This window comes from Notamacropus eugenii, chromosome 7 (genome assembly GCF_028372415.1).
Source record: "Notamacropus eugenii isolate mMacEug1 chromosome 7, mMacEug1.pri_v2, whole genome shotgun sequence".
Taxonomy (NCBI): Eukaryota; Metazoa; Chordata; class Mammalia; order Diprotodontia; family Macropodidae; genus Notamacropus; species Notamacropus eugenii.
Genome location: NC_092878.1, coordinates 15,370,294 through 15,397,058, shown reverse-complemented (window position 1 = coordinate 15,397,058; position 26,765 = coordinate 15,370,294). Strand labels below are relative to the sequence as shown.

At 36.5% G+C, this 26,765-nt stretch overlaps 1 protein-coding gene across 2 annotated transcripts in view; it reads right to left on the bottom strand.

Annotated features, from left to right (window-relative positions):
* Nucleotides 1-7,499: 7,499 nt before the first annotated feature.
* The window catches only part of LOC140513380 (olfactory receptor 4Q2-like), a 90,314-nt gene continuing 71,048 nt past the window's right edge, over nucleotides 7,500-26,765 (bottom strand). Inside the window, exons 2-3 of one of the 2 annotated variants that reach the window (XM_072623033.1) lie at nucleotides 14,443-14,524; nucleotides 7,500-8,607 (exon numbers count right to left, since the gene is read on the bottom strand). In XM_072623033.1, the coding sequence (XP_072479134.1) occupies nucleotides 7,678-8,592 (915 nt within the window). In that variant the 5' untranslated portion in view covers nucleotides 8,593-8,607; nucleotides 14,443-14,524 and the 3' untranslated portion in view covers nucleotides 7,500-7,677. The remainder of the gene's footprint in view (nucleotides 8,608-14,442; nucleotides 14,525-26,765) is intronic. The other variant, XM_072623034.1, reaches the window with a different exon arrangement.

Below are 26,765 nucleotides of genomic sequence, written 5' to 3'. Positions count from 1 at the left end.
GTTAATTTCTTCAACACTTCTTGAATCTCCTTTTGCAAGCTGTTGACTTACATTTCATGATTTTTTGCCTTGCTCTTATTTCTCTTCCCAACTTTTCCTCCACCTCTCTTACTTTATTTTCAAAATCCCTTTTGCACTCTCCCATGGCCTGACACCACTGCACATTTATTTTGGAGGTTTTGGATGCAGAAGCCTTGACTTCCTCTGATGGTATGCATTGTTACTCCTCATGCCAAAGAATGAAAAAAAATATCTGCTCACAAAAAATGTAACGTTCCATAGTCTCATTTTTTCTCCCTTTTTTGGGCATTTTCCCAGCCAAGTACTTGACATCTGAGTCCTTTTTCAAGTGGAAGGTCTACTCTGTGGACCTGTAAGTTCTCAGTTCCTCCAAGGTGGCACAATCAAGGGAGAGGAGTTAATTCGTCTCCTGGACTGTCTTCTCCTCTGTGAGCAGAATTCCCTCTCCAGAGCCTCCAACAGCTCCACCACTATAGCCTTCATGCCTCCTTCGTCCAGGGCCGCAACTCAGGACTGAGATCTAGATCAGCTGCTCAATTCTCCCTGAGGCTCTAAGCCAGGGCTCAAACAATGGAAGCCAAATCTGCCTGGGCCCAGAGCTAGACCACAGTGTTCCCTTCTCACCCAAGTGAAAGACATTTTTGCCTCTGAAGTTTGTGAGTTGAAGAATCTGGGGCCAGCAGTTGCTTCTGGTGGCACCTTGAAGACTGCTCCAGTCTTGTCCTTGCTGTTGCATGACCCACACTGTGTTTTGCTCTGTTCTGTGCCTAGTGTGATAGACCTTTCCTGTCAGTCTTCCAGATTGCTTTGGGTTGGAATCTCCTTCACTCTGTCATTTTTTGGCTTCTGCTGCCCTAGAAGTTGTTTAGAGTCATTTTTTACAGATATTTTATGAATTTTGGGAGGAGAGCTCTCTGCTATCAATTCTGGAGTAGGTATAGCAACAATAACTGCTACAGTAAGCCATCACAGTGTATCATATTATCATGATCTTACACTTGTTGGTCCCTTCTAATTCTAAATCTGTGACCCTGATAGATTGTCATCCTGAGATGTCATCAAGTCTGACTCTTTCATTTCACAGATAAGGAAAGTGAGGCTTTGTGAATTTCAGGGTAACATGTCTAGGAAATATCTGATGTGGGATTCAAATGCTGCTTCAACCTGACTCCAAGTCCATCACTCCAGACATTACATGTGTTTTGTCCATTATTATCACTAGTACAGAATGTGCCTTAGCTATGTATAGCATGAATTAGTCATGGTGATGGATGATGAGAGGTTTTCTCTTATGCCACCCATTCTCAGTAACTCCATCTCGCAGCTGATGTTGAAGGAAAAAAAAAATATGCAATTGTAATTTGCTTTTTGTGCTTTTTTTCTTACAAATTATCAGGGTCACATGATGATTAAACTCTGAGCCAGAGGTTTTATGAGTATGAAATTGGGATCGAAGATGGCAGAGTAGAAAGATGCACATACACATAGCTTCAAACCCACAACCCATAGAACATCTGTATAAAGTAACTCACGGCGAATTCTGGAGCAATGAGGCCACAGAACAGTGGAGCGAAGGAGATTTCTGTTGCAGAGGGACCTGCAAACCTCTCACCAAAGGTCCATCGCGCTGCAGACACAGAGCCCAGCCCAGCCCTGCCGCGGCCGAGGCACCGAGAGGAACAGGTCTGAGCAGGCTTCAGGGACAGGATCTCCAGTGGCCGTGCAGGTCCCTCCACCCACAGGTGACGGGGGTTGGTGAGAGGGTCTCTTTGGCGGGTCAAGAGAGGAGTGGGGTGCCCCCATAACTCAGGCCCCCTCGGGAGGCAGAAGCTGAGGCAGCGGCAGACCAAGGCTCCCCAAGCAGGCAGGAGCCTGGATCCATTGTTGAAGGTCTGTGCATAAACCCCCTGAGGGAACTGAGCTTGAGAGGCGGCCCTGTCCCAACCTGAGCACCTGAACTTAATCTAACACTGAATAGCAGCCCTGCCCCTGCCGAAGCCCCGAGGCTGGGGAGCAGTATTTGAATCTCAGACCCCAAGTGCTGGCTGGGAGGATCTGGAGGCGAGGTGGGTGTGAGGAGAATATTCAGAGGTCAAGTCACTGGCTGGGAAAATGCCCAGAAAAGGGAAAAGAAATAAGACTATAGAAGGTTACTTTCTTGGGGAACAGGCATTTCCTCCCTTCTTTTCTGATGAGGAAGAACAATGCTTACCATCAGGCAAAGACACAGAAGTCAAGGCTTCTGTGTCCCAGCCCACCCAATGGGCTCAGGCCATGGAAGAGCTCAAAAAGAATTTTGAAAATCAAGTTAGAGAGGTGGAGGAAAAGCTGGGAAGAGAAATGAGAGACATGAAGTCAAAGCATGAAGAGCAGGTCAGCACCCTGCTAAAGGAGACCCAAAAAAATGCTGAAGAAAATAACACCTTGAAAAATAGGCTAACTCAATTGGCAAAAGAGGTTCAAAAAGCCAATGAGGAGAAGAATGCTTTCAAAAGCAGAATCAGCCAAATGGAAAAGGAGATTCAAAAGCTAACTGAAGAAAATAGTTCTTTCAAAATTAGAATGGAACAGATAGAGGCTAATGACTTTATGAGAAACCAAGAAATTACAAAACAAAACCAAAAGAATGAAAAAATGGAAGATAATGTGAAATATCTCATTGGAAAAACATCTGACCTGGAAAATAGATCCAGGAGAGACAATTTAAAAATTATGGGGCTACATGAAAGCCATGATCAAAAGAAGAGCCTAGACATCATCTTTCATGAAATTACCAAGGATAACTGCCCTGAGATTCTAGAACCAGAGGGCAAAATAAATATTCAAGGATTCCACAGAACACCACCTGAAAGAGATCCAAAAAGAGAAACTCCTAGGAACATTGTGGCCAAATTCCAGAGTTCCCAGGTCAAGGAGAAAATATTGCAAGCAGCTAAAAAGAAACAATTCAAGTATTGTGGAAATACAATCAGGATAACACAAGATCTAGCAGCTTCTACATTAAGGGATTGAAGGGCATGGAATAGAATATTCCAGAAGTCAAAGGAATTAGGACCAAAACCAAGAATCACCTATCCAGCAAAACTGAGTATAATACTTCAGGGGAAAAATTGGTCTTTCAATGAAATAGAGGACTTTCAAACATTCTTGATGAAAAGACCAGAGGTGAAAAGAAAATTTGACTTTCAAACACAAGAATGAAGAGAAGCATGAAAAGGTGAACAGCAAAGAGAAGTCATAAGGGACTTGCTAAAGTTGAACTGTTTACATTCCTACATGGAAAGACAATATTTGTAACTCTTGAAACTTTTCAGTATCTGGGTACTGGGTGGGATTACACACACACACATGCACACACACATGTACACACACATAGAGACAGAGTGCACAGAGTGAATTGAAGAGGATGGGATCATATCTTTAAAAAAATGAAATCAAGCAGTGAGAGAGAAATATATTGGGAGGAGAAAGGGAGAAATGGAATGGGGCAAATTATCTCTCATAAAAAAGGCAAGCAAAAGACTTATTAGTGGAGGGATAAAGAGAGGTGAGAGAAAAACATGAAGTTTACTCTCATCACATTCCACTAAAGGAAAGAATAAAATGCACACTCATTTCGGTATCAAAACCTATCTTACAATACAGGAAAGGGGGGGATAAGGGGATAAGCAGGATGGGGGGGATGATGGAAGGGAGGGCATGGGGAGGAGGGAGCAATTTGAGGTCGACACTCATGGGGAGTTATAGGATCAAAAGAGAATAGAAGTAACGGGGGACAGGATAGGATGGAGGGAAATATAGTTAGTCTTATACAACACAACTATTATGGAAGTCATTTGCAAAACTACACCGATTTGGCCTATATTGAATTGCTTGCCTTCCAAAGGGAAGGGGTGGGGAGGGAGGGAGGGAGGTAAAGAAGTTGGAACTCAAAGTGTTAGGATCAACTGTCGAGTAATGTTCTTGCCACTAGGAAATAAGAAATACAGGTAAAGGGGTATAGAAAGTTATCTGGCCCTACAGGACAAAAGAGAAGATGGAGACAAGGGCAGAGAGGGATGATAGAAGAGAGAGCAGATTGGTGATAGGGGCAATTAGAATGCTTGGTGTTTGGGGGGGAGGGGAGAGAAGGGGAGAAAATTTGTAACCCAAAATTTTGTGAAAATGAATGTTAAAAGTTAAATAAATAAATTAAAACAGAAAAAAAAAGAAATTGGGATCCACTGAGTTAGCACCAAAGACATCTATATGAATGATATGCCAGAACATGCATATATATATATATATATATATATATATATATATATATATATATATATATATATATATATATATATATATATATATATATATATATATATATATATATATATATATATACTTATATTTGAAATTTCGGTTCTGAAATATGGGATTTACCTATTAAGAGGTAAATCTTATCGTTGCATCACTTGCCAAGATAAACTGATTTGACTAGCTACTGCTCAGATAAATCAGTGTTCTCTCTTAATTGTCTGTAAGGCCACTGCCTCCTCTGCATGATTCATTTTTGTATATTGTTTCATACATTGTAAGTTCTCTTTAATGACTAGTTGAATGAATGAAATATGTTCAAGAAGAATTTATAAAGAACATATTCTGTGTAAGACCTTGGGTTAATAATATGAGAAACAGAGGGGAAAAAAGATTTCTTGGGTATCTTGCACACTAATGCATATCTCTGGGATGTGAACCATCCAGTTTTAAGAAAAAGTGGACTATATGATTTTAGGGATGTCTAGATATTATAATCCATCGAAGTATCCCACAGTATGCCATTCTAGTTTAGAAAACATTGCTTTGGAAATAGAAACCTTTATTATCTTCAAGAATCTAACACTTCTTTAAAAATAGAGCCACATCACAAACTTGATGAAGTGTAAGACTGTGATACAGAATCAATATCTAAATAAACATGTTTGAAAAGTATGAGGAGGCTAGGTAAGAGGAAAACAAGTTAACAAAATGTGAAAAACTGACTTCCTCTTTATGTTCATGCCTGAATGTAGATATAATGCTCTAAAGTCAAAAACTGTGATTGGCTTTCTGTAGAATACTTCGAACTCTCCTGTTATTGCATGCATAGAACCTGTATTGTTTCCCCCTACAGTTATTGATTTGTAAACATAAACAGTAACTGTACTTTGCCTGTCTATGATATAACTGAACATAAAGGGGTTTAATTAAGCAATCATGAATTTCAGTGTTAAAAGTTAGCAATGTAGGAAGCTTTGAGTGTGAGTATGAAAAGAGCCGTCTTTTCAAAGCTTTACCCTACAGTTCTCTTGTCTATCTGTTGCCATATGTTGGTCTACAGGCTAGGAAAATTGCGTTATGTTTTCATGCTTCATGCTTTATCCTTCTCCTGAGTTTGTATATTAAAATTAGAAGTCAAATAACTTGAAAATAGAATTCATAAAACAGTTATGAGATTGCTTAGTAGAGAAACGTATGACTTCTCTGAGAGCCATGCCTGAGTGTGCATAAGGAGGAATAGATTATTTTTATATCCTGAAGGCATCAGAATAAGTCATTGTTTCATTGTATTCTGAGTTTGTATTAAAGTGATAATACATGTCTAGATATCTTGTGCATTCCAACTCATATATTGTCTTTTCTGTAATGTAAATGGCTTCTGAAATCCCACCTCTCTCAAGAAGACTTTTGAGAAAATAGAAATGCCTGCTTTCTTTATGCTTAATAAGAATAGAGGACTTCTAGTTCCTTTTGTTTTATCTAGTTATGCACTTGATTTGCCCTACTCCCATTCCTAACTAATGTACACATTCCTTTACCTCAAAAGTTTCAATTCATTCAATTTAATATTATATAAGCATCAGTATCCCAATCAATATGCTTCTCCAAGGTGGTAAATTCCAGGAAGACAAAAATTTTCTTTAGATAGAGTGTGAGACACAGAACCAATGTCAGCCAGGTCATTGGTAAATTGGTTTTGATTATGAGTGATGGTCCAAAACCAAATTGAGTTCACTCTCAATGATACCAAGAGTAACCTTTGTTGTAATCTCTATAACTCTGGAGGAACAGAAACTTTTCCATTACTCATGCTAATATTTTCTCCTTTGAAATTAATCTGTATAATCACAAGCATTGCTAGCATCACCATTCATCCACACCATCACCATCGCTATCTTCAATTATTCCAGACTTGTTATAGATAAACATAATTTGTAGTAGAGCATGCAAAGTCTATTGTCAGTGGCCTCTAAAATCTTATATGCTAAGATGAAAACACAAACAAATATATATCAAGTTTCTTTTTTTTAATCAAAGAAGTATTATTCTAATTTAACTGATATATTTTGTCACTTATATAGTGGGGGTACATTTGCCATTACAATTACCAGTCTTATTGGGAGGATTAGATTGAAGATGAAAATCAGAAAAGAAATGAAGACTCAGCTAACAAATGTAAGTGTTATGCTGAGCAAGATTTATTTTGGGGAGGATAAGGCAGGACGAAATGGGAGATACCAGTTAGAAAACAATTGTAAAAGTTGATTAAAAGTAGAAGTTAAATGATTTGACCATAAATATACACTTTTAGGCAAGGAAAGGCTTTACCATGGATTTTTCCAAGCTCAAAAGTAACTCTCTATCCACTAGACAATATGAGATCTAAGAAACTAGGTTATGGAGGTAAGAGAATGACATCATCTGTACTGTGAAGAACAGTGAGAAGTACACTCACGACTATAAAACAAGCCTCTGATGTCAGTGTATAGGATCTAGATTTAGGAAGAACTGAGTTCAAATGTAACCTCAGATACTAGCTGGGTGATCTTGAACAAGTCACAATCTCCATTTGCCCCAGTTTACTCTACTCTAAAATGTGGGTAATAATAGCACCAACCTTGGAGGGTGCTGTAAGGATTTAAAAATGATAACATTTTTCAAGCACTTGGCAAAGGGAATGGCATTATATAAATGTTATTATTATTACATAGTAAATTGAGAAATCATCACAAAATGCTTTGAGAGTCTGAAAGAGTGGGAATTATGGGATGATAGTTTACTTTTGGCTGAGGGAATTATATAAAGTTTCATTGGAAAATACAGCATTGGAACTTGGCCTTGAATGACATGAAGGATATCAACAGATACAGCTGTGGTAGAACAGTGTTACTATTTTCGGAAAAGGTTTAGAGTAAAGGCAAAAGAAAAGAAAAGAATAACATATTTGAAGAAGAGTGAATAAACATGTCTGGAGGATAGAATGTCTGAGGGGATATAGAGGAAATAAACCCATGATGTTATTTTGTTTTTTAACTTCAAGGTAGATTTGGAGTTTGGTAGGCAATGGGGAGCTCTAGAATGTTTTCTTTTTCTTTTGAGTATCATCATGATTAGATCTTTGCATTAAAAAGACACAGTTGGTAACAGAAAGACTATTTATAAAAGACAATGGTAGGGGCTAAATTCCACATTTAATTTTAACAGCAACAGGTAGAGATCAATCGTGCTGGGAAATTAAACAATTAAGTTACTGGCTTAGTGTTCACCTCTGGAAGACTCAAAATTGGTATTTCCAATGTTGAGGTTAGCATCTTCTATCAAATCCCCATCTCTTCATGTGTCTGGCTTCTACCAAGTAACTCAACATTTGACCCAGACTTTCCTCATTGCTGACTTGACTTCTTTATTCCTTAGGGTATAGATGAGTGGGTTCAACATGGGGGTGATCACATTGTAGGACACAGAAACTAACTTGTCTACAGAGAAGGTGGAGAAAGGTCGAGCATAAATGAAGATGCATGGCCCAAAAAAGAGTGTCACTACCATGAGATGGGAGCCACAGGTGGAAAGTGCCTTGCTTCGTCCTTCCTTGGAACGTATTTTCACTAAGACTGCAGCATATGAAGAAACTAAGACTACAAAACAACTGGTGGAGATCAAGCCACTGTTGGACACCATCAACAATTCAATGACAAAGGTGTCTCTGCAGGCAAGTTTGATGACTGGAGGGACATCACAGAAAAAGTTGTCTACCTGGTTTGGTCCACAAAAGGGCAGGCGGGCAGTTAGAGTTGTTTGGACTATAGAGTGCACAAAGCCACCCATCCAGGAGGCAATTACTAACACACAACATATTCCCCGGTTCATGATAGTGGTATAGTGAAGAGGTCGACAGATAGCAACATAGCGATCATATGCCATCACTGTAAGCAAGAACATCTCAGCTGCTCCAATGACATGCAAGAAAAAAAGCTGCACCATGCATTGTCCATAGGGGATGCGCTTCTCTTCTGCCAGAAAGTCAACTAGAAGTTTGGGAGTAGTCACTGACGAATAGCACAGGTCCAGGAAGGAGAGGTTGCCGAGGAGGAAATACATTGGGGATGAATTCAGACGGGCTTCAGAGGCCACTGTGACCATGATGAGTACATTGCCCACCCAAGTCAAAATGTAGAAGAAGAAGAACAAGACAAAGAGCCATGCTTGTCCTACAGGTGTCCGTGATAGTCCTGCTAGAACAAATTCTTGTACCACTGTTTGGTTTCCCTGCTTCATTACACTTGGTTCCACCTATACAGAAAAATATTGAATAGTAATCAGAAACATGTAAGGAGAAGGAAAAGGACATGTCAAGTCTAGAGTCTTCTGTATCATAAGTGGTCTCATTACTCTATGGTACCTACCATATTACTCCCCTTTCAGTATGTTTTGCACAAATAAAACACTGAGATAAGTGAAGATTATATTGGGGTCCCCAGCCTTCTGATCTGGGTACTTTTCTTGACAATAAAATAATTACAGTATATTTTAATAAGTATAGCATATAGTATATTATAATAAATATAATCCATTAGTATGTGATTTATTAACACTATGCTGTATTAAAAGAAGCATAGTCTGTTGGTATATAGCATATTTTATAATGCTATATTGAATATAGTCCATACCATAAGTATAGTCTATTTGTATATTATATAACATATATGACATTATAATACACAATAATACAATTGTAAGACACTATACTATAACGTATAGTATAAATATATAATGTATAATACTATATTATAATAAAGATTATATTAATTACATATGAAACAAATTGACATTTATAGAGCACCTTAAATTTTCATTACAAGCATTTATTAGGTGTCTATCAGAAACTCTTCTAGTACTTCCAGCACACACACACACACACACACACACACACACACACACACACATAACTTCTCTCTTAGCATTTACATTTTATCCTGGGGAATGTAAATGTAGAATATAGGGAGAGTGAGTAGATATGTCATTTCATTGGATACAAGGAACACAAAGATGAAGAAAATCTCTTTCCCAATGCAGGGTGGCACCTCTGCCACCCACAGTTTTAGAAAGTTGCCTAAAGCATTGAATGGTTAAGTGATTTGCCTAGGGTGAGAGGCCAAAATGTGTCAGAGATGGGAATTGAACCAGGTCTTGCTGGCTCTGTGGTCCACTCTATCCGCGATGCCATGCTGCCTATGTACAAATAAAAAATATGTTTCTGAAGGGCTTCAGAAAGTACTATCTACTGGAGGGATCAGAATAGATCTTGTATAGTAGGTAGCACTTGAATTTAATGTAGAGAGAAGTTAGGGTTTCTATGAAATAGAGATTAGCATGGTATGCTTTCCTGCCATAAAGGATGACCATTAAGTTCAAAATTACAAAGAATGGAGATAGAATATAACAGCAAGTTTTGTTAGAATGTAGAGGCCACGAAAGTAGGTCAAGTGCAATGATCCCAGAAAGTGTGACCGGAGCCAGATGGTCAAATGCTGTACAATACAAAAGAGAAGGATGTGCTTTCAATACACGAGACAACAAAGACTAAGTGAAACTTCTTGAGCAAAGAAGTGACATGGACCAATGCATACTACAAAAATATCCTTTGACTGCTGAATATATGATGGATCATTTGTATCTACTTATATGTATATAATCTAATTGGGGTTGGGGAGAGGATATGAGAGAGGGAATGTTACTAGGATTTTAATTCTAGTACTAACTTCACTGTGACCTTAGGCAACATTGTCAAAGTGAGAGAGTTTGTACTACATGATAAAAAAAGTTTCTTATAGGTCATTCTGTGATCTAAACTTTGCTCCTCACTTCTTCCAGCACCAGCCCAGTATTCTGTACATAATAGTTGTATAATTGTTTGCTAAGTATTGAATGATGGGGCAGCTACATGGTGCAGTGGATAGAGTACGAGTGCAGGAGTCAGAGGGACCTGAGTTCAAATCTCACCTCAGACAGTTGACACTCACCCAGCTATGTGACCTTGGGCAAGTCACTTAACCCCAATTGCCTCATTCTGGGTCATCTCCAGTCATCCTGATGAATATCTGGTCACTGGATTCAGATGGTTCTGGAGGAGAAGTGAGGCTGATGACATGCACAGCCCTCCCTGACTGAAAACAAAGTCATGTCATCATTTCTCTGATGGCATGGTCTTCTTCGGCAATGAAGAATGAACACACACACATATAATGGATCATAGGGGAACACGGTTAGAAATAGAGAGGTTAATTGAGAAGTTATTGCAATAGTCCAGGTGAGAGACAAGGGGGACTTAAACTAAGATAGTAGCCATATGAGTGGAATGAAGGGAACAGATATGAGATATGTTATAGGGATGCTTTCAATACATGATCTCATTTTATCTTTCCATGGGTCCCCACCCTATTCGGGACTCTAGAGTTTTCACTATTTCTGTCAATTTTCAAGAAAGTATCTGAAACATATTTTTACTAAAGTGTAAAAGAAATATTACTATTTTCAGGAGGGGTTGCATTTTAACAGGGATCATGGTCTAAGGCTAAAGAATAAAGTTTTTGTGGTAAAAAATGTCAGGAGTCTCTGAATTGATGGGGAAAGACTTGACACATTATAGCAAAAATAACACTTTTCAGGGTTGAAACTCTGTCCTACAAGATGAGACAGGGCTATTAGTGTAATTGACTCAGGCAATTTTCTCAGAAGGCATTCATCCATGATATCTTTATTTATTTATGAAATTCACTTCACAAAAATTTAGTAAGCATTTGTTGAGCATAAATACGTGAAGACAAATTACAAATGGCACAGTTTGTGCCCTGAGGGAGTTTCCAAATCTTATTGTAGGATCAGACAATATAAAGATATCTCTGATACATAAAAGTACATAAAAATGCATTAGAGAAGTATACAGTTAAGTGCATGCCAAGTACAAAAAAACAAAAGTTATCATTGGTGAGGAAAATAGGCTTTACGTAGCTGGTGCGATTTAAAAAGATTTAAAAGATGGTTAGAAATTCAAATGCTGAAGAGGAGAAGGGAGAACATTCTTGGAATAGAGAACAAAGTAAGCAAATGTATGGAGGCAGAGGAAAAAGGATATATTCATGGAGGTAGAAGTGTAAATGGAACTGGGGAGGTAGTAAAAAAAGATAGTACAAAGAATACAAAAGATAGTAGCACAAAAAAGGATACAGTTATGTCAAATTGTGGAGGGCCTTGAACCACAAAAAAAAAGAAGCTTGACTTTTTTTGGTGCACAGTAAGGAGTGATCGAAGGGGTTTTTTTGCTTGTGTGTTTGCTTTTGTTTTTGTTTTTTAGCAGATAAGTAACATAACCAATTCTTTTAATTATGATTCTACTAATTTTGGAAGTATGCCCTCATGGCAGAACTGAAACCTCCCTAAAAATCAATAATTCCAGGTCACAAATTCAGATCTCATCATGACTGTGTCACCCTCCTATATCTGTGACCATCAAAATGTAGCAGAGAATGAATGATGCGTATAAACGTTTCTGAATAGGTGAATCTTGTAGTTACTCTGGTAAGGGAGAAGGGAAATAAAAGAAGAATTAAGTAAAGGAGAAAGAAAAATCAAGGATAAGACCTTTATATGGGAGAGAAGGAGTGCACGGTAGGGACCTTGACAGAAATAATGAAGTTATACTGAGGATCATATTTAGAGACAAAGGTAAGCAACTAGATTTTAGATACATTGAGTCTGGGGTACTGTGGGAAATCCAGGAGTCCTGGTGTATAAATGATAGCTATTATTGTTATCATTATTAGTAAAGGTAGAAAGAAAAGTACATTTTTTTGCAGCCAAGGGAGGACAGTGTTCAATACTACAGAGAAGATGATAAGTGCCACATGAGAATGATAAAGGGGGAGAAAAAAATCATAGAATTTGATATTGAGGAAATTGTTGATTTTTTATGGAGTGGAATTGTTGGCTCTTAGAGAATGCCTCAGTTCTGCCACGAGTGTATGCTTTCATAATTAATAAGATTCTTAAACATCTTATTTTTGAGATGCTTCTTTAGTCAAAAACATATAATTAATCCCTTTTCTATAGGTGTTTAAGGTGTTACTTTTCACCCAACATTCCTGGGAGGTAAGAAGTATAAGTATTTTTATTCCCATTATTCAGATGAGAAAACTGAGGCTAAGATATTTGCAATGAGTCACATAATTAAGTGTTCAATCCAGGATTAGAATCCATGATCTTTTATTGCAGAAATATTGCACTTTCTACAGTATATGCTGCCTTTTATATATACAGTTAGGCCAATGTGCAATAGACTTGCCTCAAAAAACCTCCAAAGTCACCTCTGTTTGGATTTTGGTGTGAGGACCTATTCAAGGATCTGAATTCCTAGAGATTTATCTCTGACTGTTATGTGGCTATCTTAATGGAAATGAAAATGCAGACAAAATTTCATATTTCTCAAACCCCAGGATGGAAGAAAATTGCCTTCCTGTAAATTGAGTCTCATATAAAATCATTTTAGCTTATCTCAATTAACATCATTCTACATATAAACAATAGGTAGAAGTCCTTAGGGAGGGAAAGAATGGTGATGATATGGTTTCCATCCTAATACATCCAGCTCAGACTGATTAGACTCTGTCTAGTTATCTCACTTTCAGACTATGAGAGACTTCAAACTTGGCACCTTATATCATGAAAAGGTTTACCATAAGATCAAAGACTTTATGAATTAAATACTCAGAAACAATTGTATTCTCCCAATTTGAATTTTAAACTCATTAGATCTTTACTAGACTGTGACAAGGAACTATCAAGGAAAGATCAAAAATTTGTGCCCGTATGAAAAGGGGTATGCATTCTGACTATGACAGGAGGTATTTTCAAGGAAGGATTTTGATGCAGCCTAGGTTCCATGTGATGAAGTACAAAGTAAACCCGCAAAAGATTATAATTTTGCTTCTGATTAATGAATACCTAAGCACAATCATGGTATGTATCACTTTATGTGTTTGAATAATAAGAAAAAGAATTAAAAAAATCAATGTTCATTAAAAGGTGCATTTAAAAAATCTAAATGTAATTTTAAGAGAGAGTGTAATATGGTAGGTAGAAAGTTGACCATGAAGACCTGAGTTCAAGTCTCCATATACTGGCCATGTGAGTTTTGGAAATATGATCTCTCAATGCTCTATTCAATTTCTAAGAACCGAAGTCTCATGGAAGTTATTTGATTTGGTAGAGAGATTTTCCTCACCTTGGAGTTTCAAATACTAATGAAATCACAGATTTAACTGAACCTCTAAATACTATTTTACATCAGCTATGTAATATACACTTACATATAATAATAAAAAGGATAGAACATTTCATCTTAGAGAAAAACTCACTGAAATTTATTTAAACCTAAAAAAACTACATAGTTAGGTTACTGTTCAACTGTTTAATCAAGATATTTTCAGAAAGTAAGTTTGAGGTAAAGTTTATTTTATATCATTATTTTCCCTCTTCATGTCACAAAGTGATATGAAGTACAGACTACTAGTCTGTACTAAGTGACCACAAGCTCTGACATTTTCTACTGAATTTTAAAGGCTTTAAAAATGAGTCTTGCAATTAATTATGTATCAAATTGCCTAGTACTGGCTAAATTGGAGAAGCCTATCACTAGAAAGTTGATGGGTCAGGAGGCAAGGATTTTTGTGTGTGTTTTTTTGAATGTTTTTTTTCTTTGTTTACAACAGCAACTTTTGAAGGCTGTTTATTTACTGAGGCACAAAAGGGATGTAACATGTTCTTAGAGGAAGTATCCATATCAAGGAAATCTTGACTCTTTTTACTACTGTGATATCCTTGGGAAAATCAAATATTCCTTTGAACCTCAATATCCGCTTTTGTAAAATGAGGAAGAATGTTACAATTTCCATAAATTTCCTTCCAACTCTAACACTCTTTGTACTGTATTGCACTTGTATTCGTGAACGTACCTATAGAGTCCTAATTTAGAAGGAATCAAAGCACCTTATCCTTTTGGTATTAAGTTTCCTTATTTGTAAAATGTGAAGAGTCAAACTATGTGGACTCTATGTCCTTTCCACCACTGACCTTATCATTTGATAATCCAATGATCCTACATGTTACTTCTTCAATTTCTTTCCCAGTGGAAGTATTCTCCCTTAAAGCATCCCTGGAAAGTGATTACAAAATCACAGATTTAGAGCCAGAAGGAATTTAGGCATCCCTTAGTTCAACTCTATTAGTTTACTGATGAGGAAATTAAGGTTGAGAGAAGCTAAGTGATTTGTCCAGTATCACACATAAAGTAAGTGATAGGGGAAGTATTTTTTTTTATTATTTTCTCTAAATTGAGGAAGTATGTTTAACAGAATAATCTTTCCCTGCAAAAAAAAAAATGTAGATTCTATAAATTATAATTGTTCTGAAGTAAAAAGAAATGAATTTAATCTTAAGAAAATAATCAGCATTCGAAGATATGGTAGTATCAATAGTATTGTCTACTATGACCCTATTAGGGTGGGGCATGGGTTTCATTTCTGCATCTCTCATTCCACAATTTCATCTATCAGTACTTACCTTAAAATTTTAGAGCTTGGCCTCCCAAAAATTATGGTCATGGGGAACAGGCAGTATTAGTATTTGTAGCCGAAATCTTGTCAGTGGAGATGACAGATGCAAGTCAAAGGAATCCAGCATTTCCACTGACCATTATCTAGTGTCAGATGATTCAGGAATTTACCCCTTGGCAGTTGAATCACAGGGGGACTCATTAAAATTTTGTTTTTTAACCACGTACTTTCCTCAGCAAATTCTGAATGTAGTATTTGGGGCCTGGGGGAGGAAGAGGAGGCAAGGGACTGAGAAAGTAGAGGAAGGGAACAATGGTTAGGTGGTGGAAGTACCCATGACTCTCATTAAGGAGAACAATTCATTTCCTACTAGATTAGTGGGCAGGATAAGGCATTGATATAGTTGGCTAGGGATTACAATCAGGAGTCCACATGTTCTGACATGCTGTTCCTCACACAGGCGAAGGTGTGGGACAGTGGAAGCATTATTTGTCTGAAATTCACCTCAGTGAGGGAAAAGATGGAAATAAAATAAGAAATTAGGATGATTTATAATCAGCACTGTGAAAGATCTGTGGTAAGAGATATAGATTCAGATCTAGGATATCAAGAGATATATCTATATCAAGAGATATAGATTCAGATCTAGGATAAAAAGTTTGCAGAGTAATTCTGAGGCTAAGTTTTCAGATCTCCAAATGGACATGATAAAATCTGCACTACCTACCTGGGATAATAGAAGTTGAAGTCTGAAAGAGACTTCATAAAGTCCAAAAACTTTCATTTTTCAAATGAGGGAATTAAGGCTTAGTTAAGTGAAAGCATGTATTCAGTCAATTAGGCAGTTAGGCAGTGAGAACGAAATGTAGGAAGAACCAAACACTCTCTGAAATTGGAGGACCTGAATTTGAGCAGCTCTGCTGCTGACTTCCCATGTGGTCACAGTGAAGTTATTCCAACTCTCTGGACTTCAAGTTGATTATTCTTCAGTGAGAGTGTTAGAAAGAGGATCTCAAAAGTCATGTCCAGTTGTAGATCTCTGGTACTAAATACAAAACTTTTCTTTGGCTCACATCAATCAATTCCATAGCCAAAGTTCTCTGTTCTGTTGTAAAGAATGTGCTTTATAAAACCTCAGTGTACTATGTAAATGTGAGCTACTCTTTTAAGACATGTTTAGATTATGTTGAATATGTTTAAGAAGATAGGGAAATGTATAGTGCCACTAAAATGTATCTCCACTAATTTTTCCTTGAAGTTTTAGTAGTTAAAAAGTTGGGAACAAGTTCGTATTCCAGTCTCAGGGAAGGGGATATAGATGTGACGAATAATGTCACCTTGCAGGGCCAAGTGTGTTTGGGAAAAGATGTTTTCCTTTGGGATAAAACCGGAAATGGTTCAACGTTAACACACTATAATATTCATACCAATGTTTTCAATCTCACATGTGTTAGTTGTGACACACAAGAATGTATAGTTTTCAACACGAACGGTGTGTTGTTTATTGTCGCTAGACCCAAGTATGCCCTGACTGTGGTGGATGTGGGAGGATGGTATGAGAGCCTGGCAGAACATAGCTTAATAGAATTAGGAAAATCCATAAGTCAAGACATTGGTCATAGAGCAAGAGATGCATTTCCTGTGTAGTGTTAGGACTTTCTTTATTGATTGATTTCATATTATCCTCTGTTGCTGTTGCTGCAAGTGTTAGAAATATGCAAGATACTATTGCGAATGCACACGATGTTCAGGAATTAATGCTTAATGTATCAATGGGATTTAGGGAACAATTGAGGATGGATCAAGAATCCTACCAGGCCATTCAAATGCTAAAATCTGATGTTGTAGCCATTGGGATACCTAGAAACAAAGACCTTAGAAACAAAATTGGCTTTAAGATGTGATTATAGGTACCGTCATTTGTGCATGATGAACAAATTGCATAATGATACTGAATTCAATTGGGAAGAAATAAGAGCTCAACTGCATGGTTTAACACTTACCAACATTTCAAGTGAAATGAAACTGTTGGAGAAATTGGCGTCAACTATAAATACTCAGGGGAGGAAGAAATTGATACCTGAAAATTTTGTTTCAAATATGATGCAATTTTTTGAGCATTCCTCCTCATTGTTTAAATGGTTAGGTCTGTTATTGTCAGGGGTATCGTTATTTTGATTGTTTTATATCTGATACTAATTTGTATCAAATGTGCCTCACGAACTGTACAAGATACGCTGTGGATGCTTACTGAAAATCATTTCAAAATAAGAGATGTTCAAGCACGTGAAGGTCACCAGGTCTAAAACAAAAAAGGGGAGTTGTAGGGGTGCTGACCGCCACACCACTTAGGACGCGACACTGACGGACATGAGGTAAACTGAATCCGGTGCAGGGAAGGGTGAACAAGATGGAGCTGAAAGGGATGGCTCCACCCTTGTTTTGACCTGAGATTGTATGAGTATGGTATTCATGTGCTACATGGCATATCCAGGTACAGTTCCGGGTGCTGGGTGTGGGATTACACTATATATGATAAAATACTATATGATAGGTCCTAGGAAGGTGGATGGAATGCTTATGTATACTGAATCTATATAACCAGAGTGCTTGCCTGAATAAATCAGAGTTGCTTCATGACCCACTCTCCTGCCTCATTCTTTTGCTTGCGAGCTCCACAAGAGGATGAGCTGCCTGCTGGACAGGTATAAGATGTATTCCTCTCGGCTTGCCAAGCCATTACCATGGCACATATATGCAAATATTTACAAATGCATGTATGTATAATACATATTCAATAACCTCTAAAAGAAATTTCTTCAATTATTTAAAAAAAAAATTTGAGAAAGCATCAAAGGGGTCTAAGACACAATACAGACTAAGAACCCCTGTTTTAGACATGCATCCCTGAATATGTAGTATTGTGTATATTGTATTGCATCGGCCCACAGAGCCGATGCATTAGTTTTTCTTTTTTATTCTGTGTTACAAGATGTTCCTCTGTGGATGAGAGAAGGAAGAGATATTTTAGGCAATGAACGTAATTTAAAACTAAAAACCTCAATAAAATTTTAAAAAAGAAATAATCTGATCCTGAGGAACACAGAGTTTGCCTTCAAAGGAGACGATATTATACTTGCATAAGTCAAAAGTATAGTTACCAGAAGAGAAATTTTTTGTTGGTAAATATTTTAATTACAGTCCTTTCTTCTCTGGCAGAAAAGAAAAATTCAACGATTGTAAAAAAAAAAAAACAAAAAACATTGTGATCATTGTGTGTATAAAATAGTAAATATAACTGTGCTTTCCTGCTCAAACAACAAACATTTATTAAGTATATACTAATTTTGTGAGTTTTATGATAAAAGATTCCTTTGAAGGAAGTCAGGAATATTGAATTCTCATACCAAGACCACTAACTGTATTAATTAATTTATTTGTTTCCAGTTTTCTACAATCGCTTCCATATATATCAGATTTTTCCCTCTCCATTCCCCCCTTGTACCCACCTCCCTTCATCCTCTCTCCCTAAGACTGTGTGTAATCTTATATAGGTTAAACACATACATTCTTATTAAATGCATTGTACCTTAGTCATGTTGCACAGAAGAATTAAAATGAATGGGGGAAACCATAAAAGAAAACAAAATAAAACATAACACAAGAAAAAATGGTCTGCTTCATTCTGTGAACCAATTCCATACTTCTTTAGCTGGATATGAAAGGCATTTTGTCTCAGGAGTTCATTGACAAGTTTTTTAGGTCCTTGCATTGCTATGAGGGACTAAGTCCACCAGAAAAATTCCTCACATAATGTGGTTGTTGTGTATAAAGTTCTCCTGGTTCTCCTCCTTTCACTCAGCATCAGTACATATAAATCCATCCAGGCCTTTTTGAAATCTTCCTGTTCATCAATTCTTATAGCACAACAGCATTCCATTACATTCATACCACAAGTTGTTCAGATATTCCCCAACTGGTATGTATCCCCTCGTTTTCCAGTTCCTGGCTACCACAAAGAAAGCTACTGTAAATGTTTTTGTACTTGTGGGACCCTTTCCCATATTTATAACCTCTTGGGAATACAGTCCTCGAGGAGATATTGCTGGGTCAAAGAGTATGCACATTTTTGTAACCCGTTGGGGACAATCTCAAATTGTCCTCCAGACTGGTTGGATCGGCTCAAAGTTCCACTAACGATGAATGAGTATTCCAACTCTCCCACATCTTCTCCAACATTTATCATCTTCCTGTTTTGTCATGTTAGCAAATCTGATAGGTGTGATGTGGTCCATCACAGATGCTTTGATTTGCATCTCTCTATTCAATAGTGATTTAGAGCATTTTTTCATGTGACTACACATAGTTTTCATTTTTTCCTCTCAAAATACCTGTTTTTATCCTTTGACCATTTATCAATTGGGAAATGACTTGCATTCCTGTACATTAGATTCAGTTTTCCATATATTTTAGAAGTGAGACCTTTATGAGAGACAGTAGCTGCAAAAAAAATTTTCCCCAGTTTTCTTCTTCTGTCCTAATCTTGGTTGCATGGGGTTAGTTTGTGCAAAAACTTTTCAATTTAATTTAATCAGAATTATCGATTTTTCACTTTATAGTGTTCTCTATCTCTTGTTTAGTCAAACATTTCTCCATTCTCCATAAATCTGAAAAATACATTATTTCGTGCTCCCCTAATTTGTTTATAGAATCAGTCTCTATACCTAGATCATGTAGCCATTTGGACTTTATTCTTGTGTACAGTGCCAGGTATTAGTCTATGTCCAGTTTCCACCACACTGTTACCAAGTGTTCCCACTAATTTTTGTCAAACAGTGCATTCTTATCCCAGAAGCTGGGATCCTTGGGTTTATCAAAAGGTAGATTGCTATATTCATTTTCTTCTGTGTCTTGAGTATCTAACCAATCCCACTGGTCTACCCCTTTATTTCTTAACCGGTACCAAGTTGTTTTGATGACTGCTGCTTTATAACACAATCTGAGATCTGATAAGGCTAGACCACCTGGCCTACCTTTCCTTTTCATTAGTTCCCTTGATATTCTGGACCATTTGTTCTTCGACATGGCTTTTGATATTATTTTTTCTAACTCTAAGAAATAATTTTCTTGTAGTTTGACTGGTATGCCATTGAATAAACAAATTAATTTAGGTAGAACTGTCACTGATGTTTTTCCACTTACTTAGATCTGATGTTATTTGTAATGCTTTATAATTGGTCTCATGTCCCTGGGTGTCTTTTGGCAGGGAGGTTCCCAGATACGTTATAGTGTGTTAGCTTATATGTTATAGTGTTATAGCTTTAAATGAAATTTCTCTTTCTACTTCTTGCTATTGGGCTTTGTTAGTAATGTAAAGAAATGCAGAATATTTTTCTGGGTGTGTTTTGCAACCTGCAACTTCGCCAAAGTTGTTTGTTATTTCAGATAGTTGTTTTGTTTTGTTTTGTTTTTTACTTGATTCGGTGGGATTCTTTAAGTATAACATCGTATCATCTGCAACGAATGACAACTTAGTTTCTTCTTTGCCTGCTCTCCCGGAATTTCTTTTTCTGCTCTTATTGTTCAAGTTAACATTTATAATATATTGAACAACAGTGGTGATAATGAACATCCTTGTTTCACACCTGGTCTAACTGGAAATGCACCCTAGATTATCCCTGTTACACGTTATTATTGCTGATGTATTTAGGTAGATATTACTTAATATTTTATGGAAGGCTTCATTTATTCCTGAGCACTCCAGTGTTTTCAACAGAAATGGCTGTTGTATATTATCCAAAGCTCTTTATGCATCTATTGAGATAATCATATGGTTTCTGTTGGTTTTGATGTTGATATGGTCATTAATGCTGATAGTATGCCTAATACTGAACAAGTCCTGTATTCCTGGTATAAATCCTACCTGATCATAATGCATTATTCTCATGATTAGTTGCCGCATTCTTTTTGTTAATACTTTATTTAATTTTTTTTTTTTTTTGCATCTACATTCATTAGAGAAATTGGCCTATGATATTTTTCTCTGTTTGGGATCTTCCTGGTTTAGGTATCAGAAACATATTTATATGATAAAAAGAATTTGATGTGACTCCTTCTTCACCAATGTTCCCAAATAGTCTATATGGCATTGAAATTAACTGTTCTTTAAATGTTTGATGAAATTTACTTGCACATTCATCTGACCCTGTTGATTTTTCCCTAGGGAATTCATTAATAACGTGTTCAATTACTTTTTCCAAGATGGGGTTATTTAGATATTCAACTTACTCTTCTGTTAATCTGTATTTGTTAAAATGCTCATTCATCTCATCTGGATTGTGGAATTTATGGGCAAAGAATTGGGCAAAATAATTGCTAATTATTGTTTTAATTTCCTCCTTGTTGTGAGTTCAGCTTTTTCATTTTTGATATTGGTAATGTGATTTTCTTCTTCCTTTTTTCGTTGATCAAATTGACCAAAGGTTTATCAATTTTATTGCTCTTTTTCATTGAATTAAATCTTAGTTTTATTTTTTATTTCAATAGTTTTCTTAATTTCAATTTTATTAATGTCTCCTTTGGTTTCAGTATTTCTAATTTGGTATCTACTTGGAGATTTTTAATTTGTTCTTTTTCTAGGTTTTTCAGCTAACGTCCCCAGAGGATATGATTGGAACACCACTGATTGCAAAGTGCTAAATAGGCAAAAACCAACTTACATTTATGCAATATTTTATGATTACAAAGATCTTCTACTTATTTAATTTGTGTCTTGAAAGAACTCTCTTAGGCATGAAGTACATGAATCATCACTTGTGTACTTACAAAGAAACTAATAATCCGAGGTTAAATTCTTGCCTAAATAAGCATGACTAGCAATAAGTTGACCCAAAATATACATCTTTCAATTATGTGCCATGCTCTTTCCACAAGCCCCAAATGTCACCCATTGATGATTCTCCTCCTGCTTCCATTATAAAAGTAAAGTCTGACCCACCCTTTTAGCATGTGTGTGTGAATGTATACACCTACACATGTATATTTTACGTACACGTTTTAATATACACATATTTTGTATGCGTATAATTTATATACATACATTATGTGTATACCAATATGCATGTATTCATTGAAAACTTGTAGGTAACTTACAGGAAAAGTTTAACAGTGTTTATCTCACCTTTTTTCTAGTTTTTATTAACTCATATAACAAATGATTCACATTTTTTAGATCTTGAAGATTTGTAAAACTATTTCCTAAAAGTATGTAAGAGAAACCCCATCGCATAATGGATAGAAAGCAGACCTTGAAGTCAGGAAAACTTGGGTTCAAGTGTCACCTGTGACTTATACTGGTGATGTCACCCTGTGTGAATCATTCAGCTTACTAATACTATAGACAGTGTTTTTGTAACTTGCAGAACAGGTACCAAACTCCACTGGAAAAAGGGGTTTTCCCTATGTGAATAAAATCAGTGGTTCATTGATGAGGAAACTGGAGCTCATAGAGTTTAAATGATTTTCCCAAGGTCATAGAATCTTGGTTTTAGAGCTGGAAGAGAAATGAGAGGTAATCTAGTGCAATCTTCCCATTTTACAGGGAAGAAACTGGAGTCAGTGAGATAAAATGATTTGTCTTGTGTCACACAGCTAGTAATTAGTAGAGAGAGAAATAAAATCCAGATGCTCTGACTTCAATTATATCATTGTTTCTATTGAATCAGAGTTCCTCTGAATAGAAGTCATGCAATGATGAAATGTCAGAAAAAGAATGGAAGCATGTGTCTAACTCTAATGTTGTTTCTAATATTCATTACTCCCCTATACAAGACATAGAGAGTTTCACTTACTAGGCATGAAAAGTAGCTTGGTATACTGGGAAGGAAGGAAAGAAGGAAGGAAGGAAGGAAGGAAGGAAGGAAGGAAGGAAGGAAGGAAGGAAGGAAGGAAGGAAGGAAGGAAGGAAGGAAGGAGGGAAAGAGAGAAAGAAGGGAGAGAGTGAGGAAATTAAGTGACTTTCCCCCACCATATAGCTAGAAAATTTCTGAGTCCATATTTGAATTCAGATCTTCCTGACACCAGGACCAGTACTCTATACATTCAGCTATCCTCTGGATCACTGGATTTGATTTAAGATTTGCATTAAAATTCTGCCTCAGACATTTGCTGACTGGTTGCTTTTGGACCCATCACTTCCTTCCTGTCATTTTGTTCATCCATAAAATGGCAGTTGGACTTTACCTTTGATGTTATTTCTGATTGTATATCTATATTCCCTTGATCCCCTTTGTCCTCTTCCCCTTTCTCCTCCCTATATGGCCTCATATCATGAGAGTCAGAGACAGGGTGTGTTGATAAACTTCAGTGTGCTAAATTCCTTCTGCCAACCTCCATTAAGATCTTGTCTCTGCCTGTCCTACTTTTTTTGGCCATTTTCCTCGAGTGGCAAGTAGTTTATAAGCCAAATAATCAAATTGTACCCCTTCTTCCCTCAGTTTCACTGATTACATGGTGAAAGGACTTCAAGATGACTTGTCAGATTTGGGGATGGTGATGAGCCTCTCTTGTGACTGGGAGAAGGTTTGCCTTGGCAAGGGAGGCTTTTCAAATTTATTATACTTAATTTTGCACTTGCCTAGTATATTAAAATTCTACAGGGTTTCTCAATGACTTCATGATTTACCTGTGTCTGATGAAGTGTAATGCTAGAGATGGCCCAATATGAAGGAAAGAGGTAGGCTTTGGTCTTGGCTCTACTACTGACTGCCTGTGTGAAGGACAAATCATTTTCCCTATCTGTGCTAAGTCATAGGGAACTGGCTCATGAGAATTTGTATATTAAAATTTCACTGAGGGCATTTAAGCCTCAGAAATCAGTATTCCCTACAAATCAGGGCTTGATTAGTTTTTTTCGGAAATGCCTAGATTAAAGAAAATGATAACAACGCAGATTAAACTGAAAGTTTTGCGTGTCCATAATTTTAACACACACACACACACACACACACACACACACACACACACATACACACACACACACCCTCCTCCAGAGAGCCCAGTTGTTAAATATTTACCATCACTCCTCTCAATAGCTCTAAAAATGTTATTTGAGGTCAGTACAAGTGCAATATCAAATGCTCAGGAATGATAACATCAGCAGACAGGGGCCTGGTAACTATGTAATAATAATGGTGGTGATGGTGATGATAGTAAAGATGATGATGATGGTGACGATGATGATGACGATTGACTTTTATACGAAGCTTAGCATTTGTTAAATACATTTATTCTTTCATTTGAGCCTCACAACATCCCTACTAAGATTTCTTCAGTCTCTAGCACTCTAATTCTAATATTGGAGTTCAATAAATTTATCATTCATTCACTTCCCTGACCCTCTCCCTCCTATTAACACTCCCTCCACCCATTTGTTCTCATTTCTTCGATCCTCCATCACATCCCTCCAACCTGTATTTGCTAATTTTTTGAAATAAGGAAAACTCTTTAAAGCTCCTGCTAAGCATGGTACCTCTCCTGGCACATCTTAGACAGGTAGGTTTATTTCCATTCATCCATATCAGTAAGCAGTGTTTAAGATGTCTGGCAGGGCAAAGTCTCCAATATAGATCTTTGGGCTCTATCTCTTTTGAAATGATCACTATCATTTTGCTCTTCACTCAGCAAAATATTATCCTTCCATTATGTCCCAGTTGTTCCTATCCAAAGGGTGTATTCTGACTCCTTGTTCATTTGGTAAAAGTTATTTCTGCCTACAAAGTCATCAGTCTCTGAGGTAGGAAGTAGGTGCATCATTCCCACCGCAAAGATGAAGAAACCAAGGGTGTGAGAGGTTAGATAACTTCACTAAAGCCACATAAATAATATGTAAATCACTCTCTCAGTCCCTTGATCCACATTCTTAGTACTTAGAAAGATTAGGTTCATGGTGAGTGATCTTCCCTAACTATCATTATGGTCTAAATTTTGGGAGCAAATTTGTCTTATAACTTTTTGGAACATACCATTTAAAGTTTTTAAAAGATTTTTTTTCTGGGAGTCCAATGATGTACAGATTATATCTTAATTTCTTATACAGGGTGCTTGTTTTATTATAAATATTTCACGATTTTTAAAAATTGTGTCATCTTTTGACCTAGATTTTAATATTTCCTTTTACATCATTAAATTTTGAGTTCTGTTTCTGCAATTTTTTTCATGGTATCCACCACTTTGCTTGGGTTTCATGGTTTCTGTCCTCAGTGATTTATACCACAACTTTAGTTATTCATTGACTTTTTGTTTAACTAAGCTTCCTAATTTCTCTCAGGACTATTCTGTCTGGGTTTATACTTGTGCTTTGCACAATTATTCTCTTCTTTCTGGAGTTTTATCCTTGTATTATCTCACTCCATAGTATTTATTTGTTTCTTTATGTTTCCCTTTGTTAGATCAATCATTCAGTCTCTCTGATAGTTTTCCTTTCTCCCTAGCTGCTAAACTCTTGAGACATGGAGGAATTTTGTTGAATTGTTACGAAGGAAAATTTTAACTAAGGTTAAACCCATGGTGGCTGTCCACACTATCTGGAATTTCAAATATTATTTGCCCCGGCAACAGCTAGATAGTCTACAACATGGATACCAGGGTTAACATAAGGACAGCCAGAGTGAGTCCATGCAATATACTCTGAGGTGAGAATGGGCAAGTGGGTAAATTGTGGAGCAAACCCCTTCCTGAAATAAATGCTTAGGTAATTACAAAACCTTTCAATGATTATCCCCTACACCTCAATCCATCTTCAAATTTTCTTTCCTTAGCATATGTTCTAGTTACTATTCCATGGAGCCTATAGCTTGACACTAGAGTTTGGGTGTGCCTGCAGGGAAAGAGTAATTTAATTACATATTCGATTTTGCAGCCATTGAATTTTTTAAAATGTCTCTTGGTATTACCATAAGTTATGACTTCTTAACCTTTATTGTTTGTCACAGACCCTTTTGGTGAAGCTCATGAACTCCTCAGAATTATTTTTAAACTTGTATAGTACATAGTATTATAAAACAAGTCAAGTATATTGAAATAAAATTATAAAACAGCTTTTTTTAAACCAAGTTTACATAACACAGATTAGGAACATCTGCTTTATTTAGCCATTGCACAGCTGATGGGCATCCCCTTAGTTTTCAATATTTTCTCTAACACAGGAAGAACTATTCTAAATATTTTATACATATAGAAACTTTTCCTATTTGTTTGATCTGTTTTGTATACAGGCCTAGCTGGGTCAACAACCATGCTCTGTTTATTAACAATATCTGTATAATTACCAGTTGTTTCTCAGAATGGTTAAAACCATTCACAAGTTTACTGTTATTCTTATATAACTATTTTATCTCTTTCCAAACGTCTCTCCACAATTTATTATTTTTCCTGTTTATCATCTTTGCTTCATTTGAAGTGAAGAATCAGAACTGCTTTAATTTTCATTTCTCTGTTTAATAACGATGTGGAGCATTTTTTCCATACAGCTATAGACATCCTTCGTTTCATCCTTTGAGAATTGTCTTTAGACCATTTATCAATTTAAGAATGACCCTTATTCTCATAAAATTGAATCCATTCTTTCTACGGCTTAGAAATGAAATTATAATCAGCGGAATTTTCTGGAAAATATTTTCTCCAGTTAATTCCTTCTCATTTGCTCTTAGCTTTATTGCATTTTCTTGTGCAGAGTCTTTTCATTTTATGTAACCAAATTACCTGTTTACACTTCTATCATCCTTCGTATCCTTTGTTTAGTTGAGAAATCTTTTTTTTGTTTTCCATAGATATTATAGGTAA